This window comes from Zonotrichia leucophrys, chromosome 4 (assembly GCF_028769735.1).
Source record: "Zonotrichia leucophrys gambelii isolate GWCS_2022_RI chromosome 4, RI_Zleu_2.0, whole genome shotgun sequence".
NCBI classification, from domain to species: domain Eukaryota; kingdom Metazoa; phylum Chordata; class Aves; order Passeriformes; family Passerellidae; genus Zonotrichia; species Zonotrichia leucophrys.
The window spans coordinates 59,844,962-59,861,954 of record NC_088173.1 but is presented as its reverse complement, the minus strand read 5'-3'; the positions used below and the strand labels follow the sequence as shown (position 1 = coordinate 59,861,954).

At 42.4% G+C, this 16,993-nt stretch overlaps 1 protein-coding gene across 4 annotated transcripts in view; it reads left to right on the top strand.

Moving 5' to 3' along the window:
• The window catches only part of PPARGC1A (PPARG coactivator 1 alpha), a 368,866-nt gene that overhangs the window by 290,628 nt on the left and 61,245 nt on the right, over positions 1–16,993 (top strand). For 2 of the 4 annotated variants that reach the window (XM_064711886.1, XM_064711887.1), the window contains exon 2: positions 14,698–14,877. In XM_064711886.1, coding sequence (XP_064567956.1) covers positions 14,698–14,877 — 180 coding nt within the window. Of the gene's footprint in view, positions 1–8,582; positions 8,828–9,045; positions 9,661–14,697; positions 14,878–16,993 lie in introns of those variants that run through there. The other 2 variants (XM_064711888.1, XM_064711889.1) reach the window with 2 other exon arrangements.

The window sequence follows — 16,993 nt, the reverse complement described above, 5'->3', positions numbered from 1 at the left end:
TAAGTTATTTTATTCATTTTTTTGACAGAGTAAAATGCCTTGACAAACTTCTGACTCCATCAGAGCAGAGCATGACAGTAAACAAAGAAAAGCAAGTCCTTACGAGCTCGTTCCTGCTAGGAGTAGCTAGCTAACAGCTGATACAAGGGTGATTTTCTATTTCATGTAAGCAAAAGTCATAGTCACTCAAAGCCTCCAGGGCAGCCCCACAACTGGATTTTAGTACAGCTTTCTCCTATTCCAGCTCCTAGTGTGGCTTTAGGACCTGCTCAGTAAAGTGTTTAGCATTAGAGAACAGTGAAATATAGCATAATACCAAGTGAAGAATATATACAATAAAGGTAAGTATTTGTACAGCCTGGGCCAAAATTCCCCTTGTTATAACTTCATCAACTTAAATGCTATTGATTTTTCAGGTACCACTGACCTGAAATTGCTGGGATTGTGCTTGGGATGAATTTGACCTATGCTGTTAAGGCCAAGCAGAATCACAGTTTTGAAAGTGTAATGCAAAGAAATAGTTACCGAGTATTCCACTGTCTTGTAATTCCACACCAGTCACTCACTTCAGTGCACTGTTGCAAAATCTCTTCTTTAGATGGGTAGAACTGTGTCTGCAAGCACTGTAGAAAACAATAAAAGAGCTTATTGTTCCCTTTCATATTTTTAAGAATGGTGTGCTGCAAACCAGACAGCCTGTGCTTTCTGAACAGAGCTGCCGGGGCAGCCGGCACAGCTTCATTTTCACATCCCCACTTCCTAGGTTCAATGTTGTCAGTGTCCTTTTTGTGGCAAAAATCCAATAGCCAAAAGGGGAGGCTGGTTTCCATGATCTTTCTGCTTATGTGTCTCAAATGGGCACATACCACATACTGCAGTGCACTGCACATTGCAACTTGCAGCTTGTCTCACGCCTGGGTGCAGTAGGCAACATGGGATAATGTGCTAGAGGAGAAGACAGGCACAGCACAAGGCTCCTGAAAGCCATGAGAGACACTGAAAGCTTGTGTTCATGGTATGCAGCAGTATAGATATTTGAAAGGTTAGGTTCTGTCTATTTTTAGGTAGCCTTCACATTGGAACTGATCTAAAAATGAAGGGGACATAAAAATTGCACTCTCCTGATTTATCAGGGATTTTTGACAAAATGCATTAAAAAAGCTGTCCTCTGAATCAGAGATTTTTTCTGAAGTGTAGTAGTTCTGTGCTTCTTGTTTAGAAGAGGAGTCTTTATGCTCTTGATTAAAATGCCAGTGCTGTCTATTTCACTCCAAGATCAGCATTTTCAGATTTTAGCAAAGTTAAAGAAATATGACTTTCCTACTTATTGTTTGGGAAGATTTATTCACTCGTGTAAATGAATTTTAAAAAATTGGCAAGGCCTTTTATCTCATATAAAATAAATCTGAAGATAAATGATCTATTCCACTAACATCACCTATCATTAAAGTGGCTAAATGAAAATCAAAATGTGTTGCTATTTAGTGCCTGCTCGCCTTTTTACGGGAGATGAATTTGAGCATGTTTACTGGGCAGGAATTGTCAGCGATGCTTCGATTTACAGCATTGTCCAGGATATAAATTAACAACCACCATGTGTTTTCCCCCACTCTCCCTGCAAGATGGTAGCCCTATCTCCCAAAGTGTAGAGCTCCAGCTTGCTGTGCATGCTTCGACCCTTCCTTAAGGAAAACCTGCAAACAATATAAAATTGTGCTGCATTGAACTGAAGTGCAAATATTTTTCCATGTCCCTGTAAACCAGAGTGCATGTGAGAATGAAACAGCTGGAGGTCTACCTCCAGAAAACCCCTGGGGATGTGTCACACTCATTTCTCCAGTCTATGCAATCTTGGTTTAATAAATTGGTAATAATATTGTGATGAAGTGCTCTTTGGTGTAGGTTTGCTCTTTTATCAGAAGTCTTTTTTTACATAACAACTTGCAACAGAAATTAAAATAATCTTCCATTCTGACAGTTTCCTATTTTTACTTGGTTCTTTGTTTCTCAGAGAGAAGGGAGAGGCTGCAATGGGCAAAAGGGAATGGTGCACTCTGATGAAGTCTCTGTTTCAGGGTGAATCCTACCCAGTCCTTTCAATGCTTTTGGTTAAATGCATCGCCCTGACTTGCACTTCCACGTATGGAGTTCAAAAGAGCAGAAACAAAAAAATAGTGTTTAATTGAGCCAGATTGTTGGGGAATTTTACAATGGTAGAGATCTATTTGGACGAACACAGAAGTAGCAAACTCACCTTATTTGTTGATAGGCATGAAGTAGTGAAAGTACAGTTACAGCTCTTTTGGGAGGAAGCATGAATCTTCCTGGTACCCACTCACAAAATAATATATAATCAGTGTCCCAGGGCAAAGATGTTTAGCAAATACTAAATTTCTTGGGAACAAAGATGTCTAACATGGTGATAGCTGATGCAATCTATGTGCTTTATTCCTGTTGTATTCACAGGGGAAAGTTAGGAAAGCCTGAATAGTATGAAAATTTAAAAAAAAAAAAAAGGTGGAGGAGTTTCTGCTTTGAACTGTGTTGGTCCCACCATCTGTGATAAGGTCTGATTCAAAGCCTGCCTAAATCCATTTAAAGATTTCCATTCCCTTCCAAAGGATTTAGAGCAGTCACCCCTTCCAGGTACTTTAACCCCCCTTTTACTTTACTGCATTTTCTCATACAGGTATTGAGGCAAGTGATTTTGATAGAATATAATAAAATAAAATAAAAATAAAATAGTAACTCACCCATACCTTTCTGTGGCTAGTTCTCCCATTCCATCTCTGCACTGGCATGTTTGGCCCTGAGTCAGAGGTGAAAGTACTGACAAATTTCTTGTCAAAAGCATCGCTGGAGGAGGGTCAGCCTCTAAAGGTTTACAGCTGCACTTTGTATAGCTAATAAGCCCTGGGCTAAATGCTTATCTTCCTTTATTTCAGTTATCTGAACTGGGGATGGAGGGAGGATGACATCTCTTGCCATTTGTGCAACTTTTTTAGATTAATATTGCAGCTCCAAGAAAAATGAATAATTGGGCTTTTGAGCAGGGAGTGGAACCACGAAACCCATAGGGATTCCTCTAGCACTAGTCACTAGTTTGCATATCGCAAGTTAACTGCAATTCATGAAGGGTTCTGGCTAAAAATAACTCCAGGGCTCAGTTTTGGCTGGCAGGAACTACTAGTTAAGAGGTCAGGCAAAGCTGATCCTTCAGAAGCCTGGCCTGCATGAGACTGTGGGGTGTTGCAATGAGGTGATGCCACCTCTGCTTGGCTTGTCCTTGGCTGACTCAGGAAAACGGGGTGCAGGGGCTGTGGGGACCTGGGGAAGGGAACCTTTGCTGCAGCCTGGGAGCTTCAGAGGCCAAGCAGTGAGTGCTGGCTGCTGCATGACTGGGGCTATGTTCTCCACTGACAGGAGTTTCCACAAAAGCTCACACTCTTCCACAGGCAGGCACCACCCTATAAAGGGTAACTTGATCTGTAAGTGTATTCAAAAAAATCCCACTAGATGTTTTGTGTGATATTTTAATTTTGTTTGCCTAAAATTGTTGCAGAGCAAATCTGTGGCCTGTGTTACTGAAATCCATCAGATTACTACAGTCCAGAATTATTTCTGCATTAGACTTTGTTTTAATATGAAAAATGCCAAGAGCTAGGCCCAAGAAAAAAGGCTGACTCAGTTCCACTGAGCTCTGTCTGAGGAAAGTCATATTTGAAGATGAGAGATGTGTTGGTAAGGCTGTCTGTCATCTCTAGTTTATTAAAAAGAATTGCTAGGAGGCACTAAAACTGTCCACTGCCTTTCTCTCTGTTCCTTCACTCAAAGGTGCTTCATTCACATCGACTTTACCACAGCAGTTTTGTGTAAAACAAGATTTGATTTCAGAGTATTTAAAGATTACTGTTCTCTCCAGTGCTGTGATGCAGCCTTGTGTGCTCCACTGCAGTTGCCTTACCAGCCATTTTAGAGGGGAGATAGCCCGTGTTATGGAAATGAGAGATTTTTTTCCTATCTCTAGCTACTGTGAGCCTCAGTGTGGCAGAGCACACTGAACTCTCTGCACTGCCGTGGCAGCCAGGGCATCACAGCTCCCCTTCAGGCTGGGAGGCCCTGTCTGGGTGCCTAAATGGCCAGATGGCAAAGCAAACCCCAAATGCAATGTGACAGCTGGGTGGCCACCTCAGTGAAGGCTGGTAGCTTTGCAGGCTGGTAGCTCCCATGATCTTCCTTATGGTTGTGCCAGGGAATCTTTTGGTGGTTGTTTATAGAATCATCCTCTCCAGCTCCCTCTCAGAAAAAGTCAGAAACAACTAGATTGACATTCTATGAAAAAGTCAGGGAAGAAGAGCTCCAGGGTAATTCGTCTCTTGGTGCTCAGGGGAAAGGGTGCAAGGTGGATGATAATATGTGTAATGAAAAAGGTCTGGGTAGGGTGTTCCAGAGCTCTGCAGAGTGTTCCAAATACAAGGGGTGTTCCTGAAGCTTCCCCATGTTCTGCCCCTGTGTGGCTGAAGCTGAAGAAGACAATTGCCTGTCGTCAGAAGGGCACGAGCATCCAAGCAAGGCTGGGAGTGGGAGAGGAAGGGCACAACTTCTGAGTGGGGGCAGATGTTCCAGAGCCCTGAACAGGAATGTCTAAAGCCAGTTCCTTGGGTCTGATAATATCAGATATGAGCAGGTTTTGGTCTCTTCCCAGGCACTTGAATGTGTGGAAGGATAAGGGAATAATAAGAACTTTATGACTTCTTTTGTTCCAAGGAAATATCAGCAGTGAGGTGAGTAAAGGAGATATGATGAAGATCTGCAACGGTCTGCGATTTTGATGTGGTCCTGCCTGCTCTGCCAACCTGCAAGACAGTGCAAAACTGGAATCTGTCTCCTTGGCTTGCCTGGGTGTTTGTGCTCAGACAGCAGCACAGCCTCCCCAGGAAACGGATGTGTTTACATGGCTCCCTTTCTCAAACATATAGAGGTCATAAATTTAAAGGTAGATACTCTTTTACAGATCAGCCCTTCTGAAAAACAGTAACACCGAGTGAAAGACATTGTTCATATTCCTTTTAGCAAGTCTGACAAGCTGGATTTTCCTGCAAGTGAGGGTTCTGGAGAATGCTCCAAATGTTGGAGAGAAACAAGTGACAAATATATTTTTTACATCATCAGCTGGAGTGGGTTAGTTTTTCTTGTTTATAATGAGTAAGTGAAACATGCTTATAAAGAGGCTGATATTCAGAGAGGTATAAGAATAATTATAAAATTTCTTGTAGTGGGTACCTGTGATCCTCCTGCTTCACCTGAACACTGCTGGAAGGTTTCACTACAAGCTTCCAGTGAGAGTCGCATGTCTGCAAGCTTGGTTAATGCTGGTAATCAGGTAATCTGCAACGATAGTAAATAGTCATAGTCAGGTCCAGCCACATAACATGCAAGTGATTTCCCCTGGCATTCAGTGCTCTTTATTTGAGCCCTCAGTCTGTGGAGGCAGATGTGGCAGAATTCAGCCTGGTGTCAGTAATGTCAGTAACGCATTGGTGTTCAGAGAAAGTTATTTTGGACTCTCGAATATACAGCTCCTCAGACAGCAGCCCGTGACCCAGAGCTGGGCCAGGAATTAACTTGGCCCTTGAGTTTTTTAGAGAGCTGGTACAGAGACCTATCCTGGGTTTCTCTGTTAAAAAAAATCTCAGATCGTAACTGCCCTAACAAAACTAGAGGGAGAAGATGGCTTTATTCCAGTGTAGAATTACTGCAGCAATGAACCCAAAAGTTCAAGGAGTTTGGTTTACTGGCTTATGCCATTGAGGGTGTATTCTGGGTAGGATGAACTGGATAAATAAGGAAAAGAAGATGAGAAAAGGGAAAAAAAAGAGCAAACAAATAGGATAGAAGTGGAACAGAGACAATGGACTGGAGAACAAATACAGGACTGTGCAAAAAATAAGAGTAAAGATGCACAGAAGGAAGATTTTTAATAAAAAATTAATAGGGTACATATACTTTATATAGAACATCATTCACACCAACACGTCTTTGGAGTACAATTTGCTCTTTTGTATACAGCATTGGCTGATCTTTTGCTGTAATTCTTGGAGAGTTGAGCAGAAAGGGTTGAGTTGATGTGAGAACTGATTTGCAAACCTCATCTGTCTGAAACTCCAGCACTATTTTTATGTACAAGTTTGCTTTTCCTTACTCCCCTAGGAAAGTAGTAAACTTATCCAAAAATCAGTGAATACCATAGTTTTGGGGGCAAGGAAAGAAAACATTTCTTCCTCAGTGCCATAATCAAGGGACTAATTTTTGGTCACAAGGTCTCCAAAATCAGTAGCTTCTTTGAGAAACCTAAATTACAGGGAATAAAAACCTGACCCATAGCTAAAAAATGTGGGTGAAAGAGGAGGATAAAATGATTGCTGAATTCAGGAAAAAGTCAAGGACAGAGGGCTTGAAGATTTTGGTCTTTGATTCGTATTTGCTGTTGTTGCAGGCACCCGTACCTTCCAGTCTGTTAGAAACGTATCAGGATTTGGGAATTAGTGCCCAAATGTTGTTGGAAGGCTTACCAGAACTTTCTTGAATCATGGCCTTTAAAGAAGAAAAGGCAAAATTTGGGGATTGCTGAGACCTGGTACAGACTAACCTGAAAACAGGGGAAATGCAGTGTGTGAAGAGGTGGTCTGATAAAGGACATTTCACCAGGGCAGATTGTGTCAAACAGAGCTGCAGACTTTTTCAGCTGAAGGAGGGTTTCTTTGTATGTTTGTTGTGGAACCAAATATTGTGTGTGTATGCGCTCAGATATTGCTCCACAAAAGATGTTTGTGCAATTCTTTGGTGTTGTCAAAACAGAGGGAAGAGCATTGCTAAAGCTTCTAGGGAATGTTCAGAAGACAAGGTTTCCTTTGAGGAAGCAGCTTAGGTGCTGGCTGGGTTTCACAGCCTTCATTTGCATATGTGGAGGCTGTGTGCTTCCGAACTACACTGCCACTGCAGCTGTCTTCCTTGCTTTTCTCCTCCTTGGGGCACTATGCTCAAAACCCACAGTAAAACATGGGAAAAAAAATCCTAGCGGGTAAGTTTATACTATGGGTGGGGTTACACACTTCAGTTAAAAAGAAATAAAAGTCTTCCCAAGCAGTGTGGAACCCTTGTTGAAATCTCAGTCTTTTTTAGTTGGAGTTTTGCTTTGTGTCTCTTCTAGGTAATGGTGGAAGTGCCAGCAAAGTTCAAGCTATAATGTGGACAGGGCCATAGAAAAGCTCTGGGGCTCTGTAATTATTACTTTTGGTGGCTCTGTCTATAGTGCACTAGAAAAGTTCTTCAATCTCTAAAGCTTGTATGGTGAGAGCACCACTAAGGTCACAGTTTATATTTATCAGTTAACTTGCTAATTTGAAGGGAAAGCATTCAAGTGGAAATGTAGAAAATAGAAACAACATGAGCAGGTCACAATATCCAAAACAGCAATATGAAATGTTCCAGTGTAAATACATTTCTATAAAAGGTGTGAATGAAACTTAAAAAAAAACCAACCCAGATGATGGATTCGGCACAGTCAATGAACACAATTATAAGTAGGTATTGAAGGAGAGTATTCCACCAACCATGGATCCACAGATAATAATTAATAAGAACCAACTGTACTCCAGGCAGGCAGGTGCCCAGTATTATTTCACAGTTGACTGTTCAGGGGGTAGAGGTACTCACCTGTGCCACAGATCTTAATAATTTGCTGCAGTTTTTATCATTAAATCAGCACATAATTGCAAAGGAAAATAGTTTGAGGGGGGTTTTTTGTTAAGCTCAAAGCAGCACCGTTAATTTACTTATTTGTAGGAAAGGCTTTCTGTAGTTATTTAGTATTTTGCTGTCTTTTTTCTTTTAATTAAGTAAAGTAAAAACAATGCCATTTTTGTCATCAGTGCTTGGTGAAAATATGACAGTGTGATGTGATTTGCAACTTAAGCACAAACTCAGAAAAATGTACATTTTATCAGGACTGGCAATAATGAATTACAAGGAAGCACAAATAAGCTAAGAATATATCTGAGACCTCCTACCATTTCTGAAGGTTCCAGTGTCTGTGGGGAAAAGGCTATTTCAAGAATTGTACTTCTTATTTATTTTTTTTCCTCTCAGCAAAATTGCCATAGCCTTGTATAATAATTGAATTCATTTAGTCTTTAGAATACTCAAGTTTGCAAATAACAATGAAAATGAATATTTCATGGCGTGGAGGATGATAAGCTATAGTTTTGTAACTTCCACTGGTAGCCCAGAACAAGAGAGCCAGCATTTACATTTCACGAGAATTTTTGCACCCAGATAATATAAAGAACTGCTGCTTAAGACAATAAGCAGGCAGATGGGGATAGTTAAACAAGACCTTTATTTTGGGGCTTTCTTTCCCTATTTTGGACAGCAATTTACAGGTCAGCTTTATCCATGGAATTTGTTGTGTACGCAACGCAAAGGAGCATCGTAAACCAGTTGCACCTGCAGCAGCCCCTATTGTCTGGGAAGGGCTCTGACGGGGAGACAGGTGTTAGCAGTGTGTCTGATTTTCCACGACAAGAGATTTTGAATGAATTTATTTCAGTGAGTAAACGCTGTGTTCAGGTCGGGCGGGTGCAGCAGAGCGCCCCGAGGCAGCTCACGGAGGCGGGCGGGGGTCGCGGCGGCGGTGGGCAGGACGGAGCAGCTCCTTGTCACAGCCACGGTTTGGTGGGGAATGCACGGAGACAGGGCAGTGATTAAAGAGCAGCTCCAAGTACTGTAATCCATCTGGGAACAGGATCAGGCTTCCCCCTCGGAGCAGGTGAGATAACTGTAGCCACATTTTTTATAGATGCTGAGTCCATGTCAGAGAAATGCTGGGCTGGGGGGTGTGTGTGGGGGGGCGGGGTTGCCGACATACTTACCGTGCAAAAACTAACTTCAGTTGCAATTGTCTATGAGAAACCATAGCCTAACCAAAATACTCGGGGTGGTGAAAAATCCCTGAGTGCAAAAAATTAAAAATGTTGGGAGGTGGTGTAACTTTTGCCGAACTCTGGGACAGCCTCTCCCATAGAGGCGGGGGAGCGGTGCGGGCACGGGAGAGGCGCTCGGGCTGATCAGAGCTGTGGCTCGGCTCGGAGTCCCTTCACTTTTTCTTTCTTACAAGCGCAGCTCTGCCTATTGTGTGCTGGGCTCTGGGGGGAAGACAAAGGAAGCAAGCTAAGAAATTAAACAAGATGGGGAGGGATAGGAGCTGTGCTACGGCAGGAGCGGCGTTCCGGGGGTGTGGCGTGGAAATGTGCTTTGAATCGCAGCGTGTTGCCGCGGCCGCCGAGGTCTGAGCGGGTTTTGCGAAGATTTACTTCACTTCAGGCTGGGTCTGCCCCTGGCTGACGTCACGGGCTGGAGCAGCGGCTCCAGAAGGCTGGATGAGTGACAGCCCAGCCTACTTTTTAATAGCTTTGTCATGTGACGGGGAACAGTAGTAAGACAGGTGCCTTCGGTTCACTCTCAGAGAGGGTCTCGTTGCCTGCATGAGTGTCTGCTGCCTGCCTGCCTCTGGACTGTAGTTTGCCAGCTTTCCTGCCGTCGCTCCGCAGCTGGATGGCGTGGGACATGTGCAACCAGGACTCTGTATGGAGCGATCTCGAGGTGAGCGGAGCGCGGCGTGGGCGGCAGTGGGTGCCGGCAGCCGGCGGGGCCGTGGGCTCGGCGGGGCCCCGGCAGGACGGCCGAGGCAGCGCACTTTGCAAACAAGTCCCTATCTTATCTTAACTCCGCTAAGTTTGCTATTTTAAGGTTACTCTGCGATGCCTTGAGCAAATCAAAGCTGAGCTCCTGTCATCAGTATAGTATCTCCTGCAGTTGGAAACTATTTTCATGTGCCTCTGGCTCGCTTTCCCGTCATATGCAATATTTATGCTCTAAGATATTGATATGAATCGGTGTCTGAAGTGGCGTTTCCAGTGGCGTTCACTGGCCTGGTTGGAAAAATGCCATGTTTATTTAGAATAAGATGAATATTTCTTAAAAAAAAGTTGTAATTAACTCATGGTTTCATATTTTAATTCCTTGTTTCACTGTGCTCTGTCGAAGATTTTTTCCTTGTTTATCAGCTGCAGAATGCAAACACACACACAGGAATGAATACCTTGTTGTTTGGCTTTAGATGCTTTTAAAAGAGATTTCTGGAAGGAGACGTTTCCCTGCTACTTGTGGTGTTGGAATACTGACGCTGTAGCTAATGCCCCGTAGAGCAGGGTTTGCAGTCAATCTGAGTAATCCAAGAAATGGTTAAATCCCATGTACAGCAGAGACAACAGGATGAGCCATGAGAATAGAGTTTATGCAGGACTGTGAACTGCTGCTGCTGCCGCCGCTGCTGCTGCTTGTGTAAAAATAGACGGCAATACATCAAATCCGCAGCTTCTGCTGGCTACAATTCATAAAGGAAAAAATAAAAAAGGCAAGCAGCTCCGTGGTAATCTCTGGAGTATAATGTGAGGTTTGAGGATTTCTGCATATTTGCATTCAGCAAAATGGAGCATTACCTGAAAGTTTGGGCAACTTGCGAAGCGAGGCAAACTTTCTTTGGACCCCATGAAGAGGAATCCCAAATACAGACCTGCTCAAAGGAACTAATCCTCTGGATTCAGGCTTGGAATAAGTGCTTAAAATGCTTCCCTTGGGCAATGGGGGAGGGAAAAACAGGTTACAGGCAATGCTTTTTAAATAAAATGTTCATGCTGTAGGGAGCTGAGCTACCCATCTAAAGTGAACTGTTTCCATGTTCTCCAGTAAATTTTTCCTATCTGGCAGAGCATGTGTGTGGATTCTCAAGTAATTTTGTCATGTTTTAAATATTTGCAGCTTGCCATTGTATCCACAAATTTCTGTTTGCATATTGTAATTGGTCTTATCTTGTTTTGATTTCTTGGTAAAGTGGAATAGATATGGATAATTCATATGTCCTGTAGCTATTATGAGTCAAGGCAGTAAGTGGATGACTTTCTGGCTCCAAAGTCCTAATTGTTTCTGAGTAGCTGGAGTATCCTGTGGGTTGTTGTCTGGCTTGTAGCATGGGTCTCAGCTGCCATAGCTTCATTTTTCCATCGTGTATTATTCTTAATGCTGCTAGGAACTGATTGAGGAACCAGCTTATATGGAAATACTGAAGATTTATTTTAATCACTAGAGTTCCTGCAGTAATTTCAAGCTAGTAACAGAATAGATAATTTATGTCAATGACTGTTTCATAGTGCAGAGAGAAAAAAAAAGAACCAAAAAAAGAGTTTGATCTTAATATTAATTGTGTGGTGGATGGATTAACTGTGGGTAGGATTTTGCCAGTGTGCTCCTGCATTGCACTTCCTGTAGCAACACTAGCGTCTGCGTGCTGCTTTGGCTCAGGGGATCACCTTTACTGAGCTAAAATAATGCAGGCAGCAAGCACTGGAGGCAGCTTTCATTCTTTGAATCATTAATATTTGCTGTCAATGTTAAATGTATTATATTCTCGCTCACATAATGACAGGACGGCGTGTTGTTTAATAAAGGCCTGCATCACTGTAGCTGATCAGCGTCCCCAGTGCTTCCCAGCTTAATGAAGGTGATGTACAGTAAGGTTGTGAAGATTGATAGAGAGAATCCACATGACACACATTTTGTCAAGTCTCTCTTTCCTGAGTTCATCCTCTTGGCACTTTGAAAAACTTGTTAAAAATAAAACAAAGATTATATTTTCATTAATATAATTAATATGGCGTAAGTCCAGTCTTCTTCTTCTTTTTTTTTTTTTAATTTACCTTCAAAGGCACAAAAACAGCCAAAAGGTTAATGGAGAATTATACTTAATTATAATGATTCATTACCATCAGTGCTGTTAAGCTAATTTACTGTTTGCGTCTGAACTAAGAGAAAAAAGGTCTGTTGGAGTGAAATAACACACAGTAATTAGCCTTTTGTGTTTAGTGACTGCTTTATCCTCCTAAATGTTACTGTAAAATTAGGGCTATAGTTATGGAATAACTATCATATCAAATAACAGTGGGAAGACATTAAAATGTGTGCTACCAATACAGGTGCACCTGTTACAGATGTATAGACAAATAGCAAATATCAGCGTGTCAGATGAGGACAGTTTTAGGACTTGGAGAGTTAAATCTGGCATCATCCAAAGGCCAAATATAAATTAATAACAGGAGCACTTGCTGCTAATGTGTCTCATATTAATGTGCTCTGTGTGCTCAGAAGTATAATGTCATATTCAGAAACATTGATTTTATTATCATGTCAACATTGGTAAGGCATATATACTTCATTTCAACAGTTACATTTTTAGGTGACATTGCAGTCTCTATAGGTAAATGGAGGCTGTGATAAACAGGATTTCTTTTAATACCATTGTTTATGTTGCTTCAAAAGCCCACTGTAGGAACTTGAAAATGCAGATTAGCAAAAGTAAACATGTTTAAGTAGGTGGTTCACAGGGTGAAGCTATTTTTATAAATGAAAGCAGTAACAGATCAGCAGGATACTTTAGAAGTCTATGGCATCAGTTATAAGCTACTGACCTCCAGAACACAAACCTGAGAATGATGCTGAGAATCTACCTTTTCAGTCAAAAACTAGATTATCCTTTAATGAGATCAGAGATTTCGGCCAAGCATCAAAAAAGGTCATCTCCGTATTATAAGATTGCTGCCAGAAGGTTGTGTCTCGCACTAAAGAAGAGGAGACTCTCTAGTTTTGGGGTTTTTTTTGTGTCTTACACTCAAAATAATGTTAAAAAATTCAGATAAAAGAAAAAAAGTTAACATTACTTAAGTGGGATTTTGACTTCTTATAGTTCTACGGCTCCTTAAATATAGGAAGAAAAACAACTGCAATTTCAGAGCCTCATTTTGCAGCCTCTCAGCTTCCTTGCCCCTTGGCCTACTCTATGATTATCTTGTAGTGTCCTGGTAGACATAGAAGTTGTCTGGTAAATTATAGCTCACACCAGCTGCACCGAGTCTTTGTGCCAACAGACAAAATCTTTGCTCAGGGCTGCGCTGCTGCATCCAGCCCGTGCACTGCAGACACACGGAGGTTCCAGGGACAAAGCCGTCAATGAGGTGCATGCACCTTCAGCAGCTCTCGCTTGCGTTGTTGTTCAAGGCGGTCCTTGCGAGAGTGACACAACCAGCATTGGGCGACTCACGTCCATGGGCACTGTTAGTGCCCTGCACACATCTGCCTTCAGGAAGCGGCGCTTTCTCCATTGACTTCAGTCCAAACAGAAGTTGGGAAATCATTCAAACCACCCAGACAACTGACGGGAGCTGCGGAGGTGACAGGATCCTGCTGTTGGCCATCCTTAACGCAGTGCTAGAAACACGGTAGATGCCCTTAGACTCAGTTGACTTTAGATGGCTTTTAACCATTCAGGTGCCTGTGCAGCTCCACATGTGCTTTGCATTGTGCCCGTATCGACGTAGATGTTCGGGGATGAGTTACAAGGATCCACGGAGCAGTGCAGTAGGAATTGCTTAATTGAGCAGCATTGACATATGGGACTCAGCTATTTGCCAAACTGTTACTACATATTTTCTATAATTAGGAAATAGTTTTGGTGGATACTCTAACATTTCAATTGCTGTGTTGAAGTGGATGTATGTTATTAATTTTTTCTTCCTTAGTAGGTCAGTCAATACCCTATCTTAGCTTCATACTGGCATATAAAAGGATGCTTACTCTAGGTTTGTTTTTATTTATCCTCACTCTCTTCTTAGCTGTGCAGACAAAAACATTTTGCACTGCTGAAGAGGATTCCTGCAGACTAGACTTTGTTTACTGCCTCAACCAAAATGTTTCACAGACCCTCTTTCAGGATTACTGAATCAGAGGCTGCTGGAAGAGGAAAATCCATTTCGTTCTCTGAGTACTGCTTCTTTCTGGGGATATTTAGGAAACCAGCCAGGATAATAGATGTGTTCACACCAAGCAGGTGAAAGGCTGCATGAACTAACTATGCTTATCACTGAGAGGAGAATATAGGGATATTTCAAGTCATACTTTGATTGCCGGGACCTAATGCAAAACTGGGTGGCTGTGGTTTGTGCATCAGGAAAAGAGCAGCATCACTAACCTGTACTCTTTAATGCCCTTATGGTAGCCACCGTCATGAGTGGCTGTAAGGATTACAGTAAGGTTCTGTAGAAGTGAAAGTGTGACTGTCTCCAGCTTGAGCTAGCCTCCAGGGCTGAAGGCTGTAACAGGCTGTGCCTCTTTAACCTGAATGTATCAGGAAATGCATGACAGACCTTGCCCAGAGGTATTCATCTGTAACTTCTACCTGCACTGGTTCACTCTGAAAGGAGAATAAGGCCATGCTTTGGCCTCTGCTGTTGGATTGAAAGCTTTGAATATGATAATTACCAAATGGTATAGGGAGAAGGAAGGTCGTCTTTCCTGGACAGAGATGTGATAGAGAAGGCAGCTTATGCCCTGCTGTTTTCTCTGTCCCTTTACATACCTATGTTAGAACTAACAGTGACCAAATACTAGGTGTTTCTTTTTTCAGAAAACAAAGTCAATCCTAGTGACCCTGTGCCGTAGCTTAATTGAGGCTTAGTTCTTATCACATGATATTAGTTAATAGATTTCTGGTAATTAATGAAACTATTTCTGTGTTGCTGTATCCTGCAGTGTGCTGCTCTGGTTGGTGAAGACCAGCCTCTTTGCCCAGATCTCCCAGAACTTGACCTCTCTGAACTAGATGTGAACGACCTGGATGCAGACAGCTTTCTGGGGGGACTCAAGTGGTACAGCGACCAGTCAGAGATCATCTCCAATCAGTACAGCAATGAACCCGCCAATATATTCGAGGTAAGGCGAGGTGATGCAAGTGCATGTTGCAAAGTCCTTGCTTGCTTTTTTTTTCTGGTTTCGTTTTTTTTTTTTTTATTAGCCTGGTGGACAACAGTTTACTATTTTTCCACCATTAAGAGACAAGAAAACTGCTGGTGTATTACGGGTTCTGACTGGTTCTGTTAATCATCATGATCAAAACCAGACCTGCAATCTGAAGGGGGGGAAAGCCTTAAAAAGATTTAAATGAAACTTGTGATCTTTGAGAGGAAACAGCTAAAGAGTACCTAGAGCATACTGCCCTGTGGTGTCATGATGAGGAGTTGCACTGTTGTCAGCTACAGAGCAAAACAGGAGTTGAAGCTTGTTTGTTGTCTTCCACTTGAATTCCTCGGCAAGAAGCAGAGTGCTGCACAGCAGCTAGCTGACGAGTAGCTGGAACATTTCTAGTAAAGATTTTTACCACTCAGAGCCTTACTGTGCAAGTTACTTGCACACAAATTGAGAGGTGTGTGGTTTGTTTATGTTCAAGGGAGAGGAAGGGTGAGTGTGGCGGAGAAGGTAGTGAGGGCTGTCAGTAACTCAGGGACCAGCTCTGCGTTCTGGTATTTCATAGATCTCCTGGTGGAGAGCAATCTAAAAGTAAAAGTCAGAGGGTGATAGGAGAGATTTAATTGTTTTCTTTCCAATTGTGCATTGGGGGTTTGGGTGTCCAAGAGGAGGGTTACTGTCTATCTCTGTCTCGGGTCTTCTTTCTTTTGTTGTGTAAAGCTTTCATAATTCTCCACCTTGTGGTTTCGGGCAGCCGTGCCCCTCCTAAACTCTAACCTCCTTCCCTCCTTGTTGATAGGAGAGGCCATAGATCGTTCACTGACTGGGAAATTGAACAATAAATTGATTAGCTGGCAGGAGGACCTTGTACAAAAGCAAGCTATGGGTGCTGTTTCTCACACACCAAGTAGCACAGCTCCAGGAAGTACAGCTAGCCCGCTGGTTCCGGAAAGCCCCGGATTATCATGGTAGAATTTTAAAGGCTGGAAAAAATTAACTGAAATGGTATAGTAAAATGCTTACCTAGGATGTGATGTCCTGAATAAAATTCTCCTTTCTTTATATACAGCTCTAAACTCACAGTGATCTCCCTGATGCAGATGAATTACTCTGGATTTAAACCAGTGTAACTGATAGCAGAAACTGGTCTTCTCTGTTTAGTTTCTGTAATTTAAATCCAAGTAACTTGGAATTAATTTTATTTTAATCAAATCAGCTCTGCAAAGCCTTGTGCTCAGGCCCTCTTTTTTTCTTTAGTTGTATAATGTTCCACACTTTGTTTTACAAAGTTTCCAAATCCTGTCTGGTTCTTGAATTGCAGTTGTACTGCCTCAGGCAGGGTAGGGCATGTTGGTGGCGGCAGGGGGGCAGGGTCCACGATTGCAGCAACTGTGATGGAGACTTGTTTTGCTTTTTTCATAACTGAGGACACATATTTTTTCCACATTCATCAAAACCCAAATGCAGAAGCATTTTCCTTTAGGAAAAGTCAGTTGAAGATGCAGACTTTCAAAGTGTAAGTTGCACATAAGTAATGCGATTACGTATTTACCAAATGTAAGCATACAAATTATTCCAGTAAAACCAGTGGAACTTGGCTTCGTTTGTTGTCCCGTGTGTTACTGCCTGTCTGCTCTGATGGCCACAGCTGCTGAGTATAAAGCTGTCTCAGATAGGTAGTGACTGTTCCCCTGCAGACCTTGTGTAGGAAACAATTCCTGCTGGAAATCAAAGTGTGTTGCAAACTGCAGGATGACCAGATAGGCTGGTAGTTAACCTCACTGCGAGATGGTGACAGGAGCAACATCTCATGGGCAAGTTTGGGTCTGTCTGAGGATGAGCTGCCCCGGTGTGAAGAAACAGGGGAATATGTGTGGAGAGACAGGGGCAATGCAGCTGGGGGAATTAATCTGCACAGCAAGTAATAGGTCAGAAATAATAGTTTGGAAATGAAATATGCTGCTTCTTTCCTGACACACAAATTCTGTTGTTTTCTCTCCTCACACTCATTGACTTCAGCTGCAGGCTGCATTGCTGTCTCATCACAGCTTGGCCCATACTTACCTGTAGGGACAAATTGTGC